Source organism: Rhagoletis pomonella, unplaced genomic scaffold, assembly GCF_013731165.1.
Source record: "Rhagoletis pomonella isolate Grant_MI unplaced genomic scaffold, Rhpom_1.0 Rhpom_scaffold_00002, whole genome shotgun sequence".
Taxonomy (NCBI): domain Eukaryota; kingdom Metazoa; phylum Arthropoda; class Insecta; order Diptera; family Tephritidae; genus Rhagoletis; species Rhagoletis pomonella.
The window spans coordinates 29060039-29069183 of NW_023458556.1; the positions used below are offsets into that span (position 1 = coordinate 29060039).

General features: G+C 34.6%; 2 protein-coding genes across 2 annotated transcripts; one reads left to right on the plus strand and one right to left on the minus strand.

Moving 5' to 3' along the window:
• Positions 1–534: 534 nt before the first annotated feature.
• Positions 535–1801, minus strand: LOC118733390 (leucine-rich repeat-containing protein 57-like). The gene is made up of 4 exons (XM_036462757.1): positions 1680–1801; positions 1388–1547; positions 1183–1323; positions 535–1125 (listed from the first exon to the last, which is right to left on the minus strand). The coding sequence occupies exons 1-4, from the start codon at positions 1701–1703 to the stop codon at positions 539–541; spliced, it is 912 nt and encodes a 303-aa protein (XP_036318650.1). The 5' UTR covers positions 1704–1801; the 3' UTR covers positions 535–538.
• On the plus strand, positions 1802–3801 carry LOC118733388 (AP-3 complex subunit mu-2). The gene is made up of 6 exons (XM_036462755.1): positions 1802–1944; positions 2154–2241; positions 2301–2626; positions 2716–2875; positions 2938–3390; positions 3466–3801. The coding sequence occupies exons 1-6, from the start codon at positions 1910–1912 to the stop codon at positions 3649–3651; spliced, it is 1248 nt and encodes a 415-aa protein (XP_036318648.1). The 5' UTR covers positions 1802–1909; the 3' UTR covers positions 3652–3801.
• The last annotated feature ends 5344 nt before the right edge of the window (positions 3802–9145 follow it).

Here is a 9145-nt window from a genome sequence, read left to right on the forward strand (position 1 = left end):
CATATAATAAGAACTCGGATTTGAGTTTCGTGCCAATGTCGTTTATGTTACATAATTTAATATAAATAATATATATATATATTATTTATATTAAATTATGTAACATAATTAAGATTTTTTGACATCAACTAGCAATAGCAAACACATTTATATTCTTTTTAGTGTTACACAACATTTTAATTCCAGCTATAATGTCTAAATAGCTTTCAGAGTGATGTAAAGCAAAAATTACAAATATACATAAATAGATATAGTATATATTTTGAAATTAACTACATTTTCGTTATCTGACACATGCGCATTTTGTTAATACATGCACACTCATATAAGGAGCTATAACTTTGAATATTTTATATCTTCCACTAGCTAGTCTTAACTACCCAAGGGAGCCGTAGACCACACCTTATACAGGAGTGCAATTTACATATTGTTTTTTTTTTTTTGTGACACTCAGACGAAGTAGATGTGTGTAAGCAATTACATTATTCTCTTGTATTGCGTTTGATTAGCCTTTCTTTGAGTTCTTAATATCTATTACTTAAAACATCTTCTTTTTAACCGCTGTATAGCGTTCCATATAAACCTCGTATCCTTCCAAATCGGTAAATTGTTTGTTATTAAAAAGGTTCCCATCCACAGATAAATTACATATTTTTGATTCTTTTAGTATACGTGGTGTAAATGCGCTAGCTTGCAAGCAATTCTCTTCCAGCCGCAAAACTTTAAGTTTTGGACACGCTGCAATTTCTTCAGAGAGTATTGAAATTTGATTTTGATTTAGATTGAGTTCAGTCGTGTAAAGTGAGCCCACTTCCGAAGGTACGGCGGTGATTTTATTGCGTGACAAGTCTAAAACGTCCAAGTGTTTAAGCCCACACAGCATGATGGGGAACTCCTTGATTTGATTATTGGACAGATTGACCGTTTTCAAATTATTGCAGTTTGATAGAGTTTTTGGTAATTTAACAATATAGTTGTTCATCAGTAGCAGCACCTCAAGTTTTGATAGCTCGCCTATCACGTCTGGCAGCTCTATGAGCTTATTCCCGCTCAAGTTCAAGTGTTTCACCAGCGTAAAGTGACCCAGTTCGTCAGGTATGCGCTCGAATCGATTCTCGGAAAGATCTAGCAGTAATGAAGAAATTATGGTGTAGGCTAGGACAAAACAAGTAGTTCACTTACCTAGCGTCTTGAGCACATTTGGATAGTTTTTTAGTTGCGGTGGGAACTCCTGCAAACGTTGCAGAGAAATCTTTAGAATACCAGTTTTTTGCGCCGTTTCCAGATGCTGGCGCACTTGTTTGTTACCCATTATGCCTATCGCTTAAAAAGCTCGGAATTGAAACAACTGACACTTTAATTATTCAATGAATAAAACAAAAATTACCCTCCGACGATTTGTTTGCTTCCAATTGATGAGTGATTCTTTTTGTTTTGGCCACTGCGAACAGCTGTTGCTGACGTTTATTCGCTGTGGCTGCGGCAGAGTACCCATTACACAGGGAATTTAGGGGATGGCCAGAATGCGTTTTTGCTGAGCGCGGCATCTACATATGTCATTAAGGATGAATCAAGTGAAAAGATAAGAGAATATTTTATTGAAATCCGTTACGCAATTTAAATTATTTGTTTTATAAAAATTATACTGTGGTATACAAAAAAGGTTTTAGTACACTCACGTCTGATATGTTGTTGTAATTCATAGTGCAAGCTGCTCGCTCCAACCGCTAGATGGCACCACAATATGCTCGTATGGCAACGCCCGTTACTTCAAACAGCTGGTTAGCTTTCTTCTCCTTTCCTTCTTTCTGTAATTTTAGCACAGTGTTGGCATTTTATTTATTTATTGGTATATTTTGCGAAATAGATGTGAAAATATAATTTTGACTGTGAAAATATCGAATTTAGAATGATACACAGCTTATTTATTGTAAACAACAGCGGGTGAGTGAAATATAAATCAGTATTTTATGATTTTCAAAATTTTAAGTTTCAACCCCTGGCTGAAGTATGATTTCACTTATACCGTCTGTTAACTCCCAATGATTTATTTAAAAACTATATTAAATTCTTAAAATCTCTACATGTATGTATATTTGTAAAGGCAACCACCGCGTACAGTTTTATACAAAGTTTTCTTATTTTTTTCTCAGGGATGTATTCCTTGAAAAGCATTGGCGCTCCGTCGTTTCGCGTTCAGTTTGTGACTACTTCCTGGATGCTCAACGTATTGCCCCATTAGTAAGTATACATAAATTCAGCATTTAATAACAGCAATATTTAATAATTTATAATCTTAGGATGTTCCTCCAGTAATCGCAACACCTCACTACTACCTGATCACAGTACAACGCAATGGCATATCGTTGGTGGCTGCCTGCAAGCAAGAAGTGCCACCCCTTTTCGTTATTGAATTCCTACATCGAGTGATGGATACATTCCAAGATTATTTTGGTGACTGCTCGGAATCTGTTATCAAAGAGAATTATGTTGTCGTTTATGAGCTACTCGATGAGATGTTGGATAATGGCTTTCCGCTTGCAACCGAAAGTAACATTCTTAAAGAACTTATTAAGCCGCCAAATATATTGCGTACTATTGCCAACACCGTTACAGGGAAAAGCAAGTAAGTGGCTCTAATCCATATATTTTTATAAATTTTTTTATGCTAACATAAATATGCGCATTTTTATGATTACCTTTCAACATTTTCAGCGTCAGCACTATCCTACCCTCTGGTCAGTTATCAGCTATACCGTGGCGTCGCAGTGGTGTGCGTTATAACAATAACGAAGCTTACTTCGATGTCATTGAAGAAGTCGACGCCATTATTGATAAATCTGGTTCAACAGTGTTTGCCGAAATACAAGGCTATGTAATTTTTTTTTTAAATTTGCTTTTTCAACTTTGTTGTCAATTTGTATTCCAATTACACAGATCGACTGTTGTTGCAAACTATCAGGCATGCCAGATCTAACGCTTTCCTTTATGAATCCACGACTCTTCGATGATGTTTCATTCCACCCATGCGTACGCTTCAAACGTTGGGAAGCAGAGCGATTACTTTCATTCATTCCACCAGATGGCAATTTCCGTCTGATGTCCTATCACATTAGTTCGCAATCTGTAGTGGCTATTCCCATTTATATAAGACACAATTTTTCTATAAAAACCGGTGAACAGGGCCGTTTGGATTTAACTGTCGGTCCACGTACCACTCTTGGCCGTACCGTCGATAAAGTCAAGCTGGAAATAACAATGCCGAAGTGTGTTTTGAACTGCATTTTAACGCCTAATCAAGGCAAATATACATTTGACTCAGTTACTAAGACATTATCTTGGGATGTTGGGCGCATTGATGTTTCCAAATTGCCAAATATTAGGGGCGCCGTAAGTATTGTCATGCTTTTAATGTAACTGTAATAAAAGTAATTTACTTAAATTTTTTTCTCCATTCAATACTAGGTATCTATAACGCCCGGCAGCACAAATATCGATGCCAATCCCTCCATTAACGTGCAATTTACAATCTCACAATTGGCTGTTTCTGGACTAAAAGTCAATCGTCTTGATATGTATGGTGAAAAATATAAGCCATTCAAAGGTGTCAAGTATATTACTAAGGCGGGCAAATTTCAAGTCCGCATGTGAAACAGTTCGTCATTGGTTGAATAACGCCTTTATTAATTTAGTCTTAAAGACGCTGTACTGCAATTTATTAATGTATTCTTAGTAGCATATTTTTGCATTTCAGTTTATTTTAAAAATATATTTATGCTAATTAATTAAGCGTACTATTTATTGAATTTGGTGAATTACTAGGAAGGTATGAATAATAAGAATATACCGTGAATTTAAATTACGATATTTGTGCAAACTTGCTGTTGGCGCCAACATCTTGTCCATTCAAATAATTCAAATACAGCAATCACAGATTACAGTTTTTTTTTATTCCATCGAGAAAATAGCAATGCAAATCTTTCAATGCTTAATAATTTTTGCTCTTAAGGATTAACTCAACGCTCGTTATTTTTCTCTTTATGGCAATAGCAGAAACTATTGCCAACTTTTGGGTATGGAATGATGATTTATTAAAAATTCATATTATTAAACTTGCTTTAATAGTTTTGTAAGGGAATGAAGCCACAAATTGGCATTTATGTAGCTACAAACCACAATTATTATATTAGGTTTCAATGCATTGGTGTTGAATATGAGCATATTGCGGTTAGACCACCCGTGCTTTATTAGCATACTATTTACATAATGCGTTACAAGTCTTCGTACACATTGTCGGAGACACAAACTGCAATTGAGTGCTTCTTTGTTCGCTTTTGTGGTAGTTGAAATCCCTTGCAATAGAAAAAGTATTCAACTTTCCTAAAAGAACTGAAAAGCTGAAATTGAAGATCAATTTTATAAAATAAATTTAATAGATGAATTTTCCTTAGTCTATACTAAAGATTAAAAATGAAGGTGCTCAAAACATATGCATGTTTGTATGTATATGAGATATTAATGGCGAATACCAAGATTATGCCACAACTAGGTTCAAGGCATTCTATTCAGTTATAAATTAATCTCTCATTCTCAACAGATATTCTGCAAATATGTGCTATTATCCAAACAAACAAAGTCATAAATGCTGATGTTTTTACCATCTATTTACATTTGCTCTAAAGTATCGTATGAAATAAATTTTTTTGTGTCTGACTCGCACATGCGTATACTCCATCAAATATTGGACCGTGTGTATAAAACATAAGCAAATGCTTTTTCTTAAAATGGCAGACCTTTTACTTGATTTTTTCAAATAAATTTAAGTGAAAGGTATGAAATTTTAAGTAAAAGCAATTGCTTAATTTTTATGCATACGGCCCATTGAAACAGGTTTCAGACAGTGTTAGTGACAAATATGTATGTACGTACGTATATTTGCGCATGTATGGGCAGATACACATCCAGGCGCATGCACATATGTATAATAAGCAAAATGCATCATTGTAGGATATACTGCACTGCAACTTTTGGCGTTGCCTTTGCTACTCTTCAAGTCTGCAGTTGCAAAGCAAATCAATAGGAATTTGTGAGTTGTTAAAAATGCAAAACTTGATTTCATGCGTACACACAGATAAACACACGCACATACATGCTTAAAAGCTAAAACTCAGCAGGTTGCAGCTATAGCGATGAGTTAGCAACAGGCAACTGTCGGTAGCCACGTCCATGGCAGCTGCATTTGGAATAGTTGCACTGGTGGTAGCAGCATTTTTGCAATTTAACTCTTTAGCGTTCAGCTAACGTCGTGGTTGCCATCGTTGCAGTGCGCTCCCTACTAACTTAAATACATACACATACACATATGTATGTGTACCGATGCTTGGCTGGGATACCAGCGAAAAAACAAGTTCTTGGCGTAACATTTATAAATGCGATATTTTTAAAGATATATTTTTTACCTTTTTCAATGGTAATTTAATGTTTTCTTTTGTGGAATAGATAAAGTACAACCGACTTCAACCCGTTGACGTGTTCGAAAGTTATGTTTTTTTGTTAAGTTTTCTTGATGGGATCATAATATCTAGAGATCAAAGAAATCTATTGTTTTGTCAATGTTTCAATTATCAGAATTCGGCCAATTTCTAATAGAACCAACTTTGAGACCACACCTTTGCAATAAAAATCATTTAAGTATGTTTACGTGGCCAAAAGTTATCGGAGAGTATACGAATGTTTCGAAAATTTATGAATAACACTCCATTATACCCATTCGGAGAAGAATAAATTTTATCTTTAATCAAATCTGGACACGACTTGTATGTGTACGTGGTTGGAAACTTACGTTGAAAGGCTTATTATGACAATAAGACAACTAAAAAAATGGTTTGATTGTGATAAAAAAAATTAAGAGGATATTTATGTATTTCAAGTTTCTTTCGCGAAGTTTTTTATTAAGAAAAAATTATTTTTAGAGGAATAACATTTACGCTTTCCTTTTATTCTGTTCAAAAAAGATAACATAGCATTGTTATTCACTACAAAAGTTCTAAAAATGTAAAAAACGAGTTTTTTATACTTTTAATCCCAGATTTTTCGAAAACTACTCAGATCCAATTGAATAAAGGTTCTGCCGCAAAATATTGTTGGTTAGTTTTATTCTCGATCGACAAAAATAAAAATCTTGTTATTTAACGGTTACTTTCGGTCCCAGCCCCGAACATAATTCCTGTATTTGTATGACCATAGAAAAATTTAGTGACCAAGTATTTATAGAACATTTTAACTCTTTAACATCTTCCATGATTGGCAGTTTCGACCCTGATTTTGAAGAAACTATGAAAGTTTGAACAATTCGTTCGAAGATGGTAGAGGCTCATGTCACCCGATATGCAGCAAGGGGCATTCAGCAAGGAAGAGTAGACCCCCCATTCCCTTCGAGTGTCCACGCCTAGTAATTCCATCACAGGACACAGGATGAAGCACAATTTCTTATTCCGATGACCTGGCCCTAACTGCAAATTCTCGGCTGAGTGGAAGATCGCCCATCTCGGTTGACGGTTCGAAAACGCCCTATCTCGGCTGTCGCATCCAAAACGCACTACCTCAATATAAATTCAAAATATAATAAAGTAGTTGAGATAGGGCGTTTTCGAATCGGCAGCCGAGTTAGGGCAATCTTTCATCAGCCGTCGAAATATTAAATACCCAAAGGCATTGCGCGCGTGAATGGCAATCTAGTAAAAGCAGTCACGTTTCCCGTTACAAGGAAAACTACTCACTCAAATTCTTAACTAAGCACTCGATACTAGACTCAGCCACAGCTGCCGTGATGAGAAATAAATTGAGAATAAAGAGCACTATCTCGGTCACTGCTGTCTGGCGCGCCTTGGCGTAGTAGACCCTTACGAATTCTCGCGGTTTATTAATATAACCAATTTGTTTTATTTTTATGTAAGCGGGCGGCAACGAAGTGACAAAAATTTCCTTTGGGTCAAAGCGTGCCTTAACTGTATGCAGAGAACCACTTCAATCCAACCTAAACTAATTTCAATAATAAATGAAAAGGGCGAAAAAAGGTGGGCCCTCCCGCATCTGAAATAAAATTGTCCGACTATTTCGGTTGATTATCCTTATAATTTTACAGTTGTACTGGATGGAATTGTTGATAGCCGTACGAATTAAGTTATACTTAAAATTTAATCAAATATGTGATCCTGAAAAAATAATAATTTTCTTAATTTAATGAGATATTTATTTATTTTTTCCATGGCGTCGGCGACTGCTAAGCCACTTATTGTCTTCTTTCTTTTGTTCAAAACCGATATCAAAATATCAGTGGCCTGCTTATTAATCAATCGGGTTTTTCACCTCTAAAAATACCTACTTTCGATATTTCAAACACACGCATAAAGTCGGGTGCATTAAAAAATGTAGAAGATTCCATTATAAATATATATTTAATTTCGTTTATTTTGCATTTTGACCCGCTTGTCCAACGTACTCGTCATTTTATTTAAAACCTGTGTGTGTATGTATGTATTAATATGCACGTGTATTTAAGGTGTAAGCATGTCAACTTTTCTTCCATATCTTCCCTTATAGCAATTAATTTGCATGACTTGCATTTTTCTCTTATCTCACTTAATTCCATTCTACTTTTGTTTACTTTTTACATTATTTTATTAAATATTCTTAACGTGACGTTATTAATAATTTTTACTTTGGTTAAATTATCTGTTTATAAAAAGAAATGAAAAACGAAAAATATTTCCAAACAAAACGAAAGACTTAAGCCACGAACTCGTGTTGGTATAACTAATTATTACGAAGCGTTCGCGTCACTTTGTTGGTACAAAAAAAAAACGATTTATGACGCGTTTTTCCAGTAAGCGTTAATAAATTAATCACAACGCAACTATTTCCGGTGTGAAGGGAGCACATCTGAAAAGAAATTAAGCTTCAATTAATTTTAAGCGTAAATTTTTGCATTCAGCGTCGCTCTACTTGCAGTTAAAGTTTTTGTGCTGCTTCAGAGTGACATACTTACACGTGCATATGGGACATTGCGGTTTTTGATTGGTGCGTACATCGGAATGAATCATCGTTTTGCTGATGCTTGAAACTTGTGATATGATTCTGTACCTCTTGCTCAGATACGCATATAAAGGGTGTCACATTATTTCGGGAAAGTATATATAGGCTTATGGTTAAGAGATTTGGCCAAATTCTGTCGGCCTGTATTATTTAAAAAAAAACATACTTTTGCAATTGATTGCCCAAAGGCCTTGTATTGCCATATAATCTCCATTATTTTGAAAAAAAAATAAAATCAAAACTTATATTCGGCGTGTTGAATATGAATTTCCAAACTAATTTCAAGGGGGTGGCAAATACAACAAAATCAAATTCTGATAGCCAACGGTGGTATCAAAAGAAAGAATGGAAAATGAAAATGAAGAAGTAAATTATAAATCAGCCAAATTAAATAAAATTAACCTACAGTGACTCAAACAAGTGACCACGTGTTAACTTTTTTTTAATATTCATAATATTTTCCGAGTTAAATTTTTTTTATTATTTTTCTATATAAATATTGAAGATTAAATTAAAAATCAACCATGCAACTCTCACGCTCACGTTTATTTCAGGGCAGAAAAGGCAGCACTTTCGCCGAATCAGAGCACAACCTCCTGAGAAAAGAACACGACGCCTTGTGAAAGGGCTGAGAAAAGAACATGAAACTGTGACAGCGCTAACACAAGGTAGAATAAGTGCAGCCTTTTTTCGAGAAAAGAAAACGCTATTAAAGAAAATTCAACAAATTATCATTCATTTCAATATCAACTTTTAAATCTGATTCTTTAGAACATTTTTGGGTATGCAGTTTTATAGCTCGTACAATTACAGTCCAATGAAGTAAATTTTGAGAATTTTGTTTAGTGACGGATTTTTGCACTTTTTTTCATATAAGCATGCATTTCTTATGAAAATAATGCCAAACCAGTCGCAAAAAAAAATCTCAAAAATCAACGCGATTTTTTAATTTTTATCCGACTGAAACTTGCACTTCATTGGATTAAAATTGTATGGGCTATAAAACTGCATACCCAAAAAGTTCTAAAGATTCAGTTTAGAAAGTTTTGGT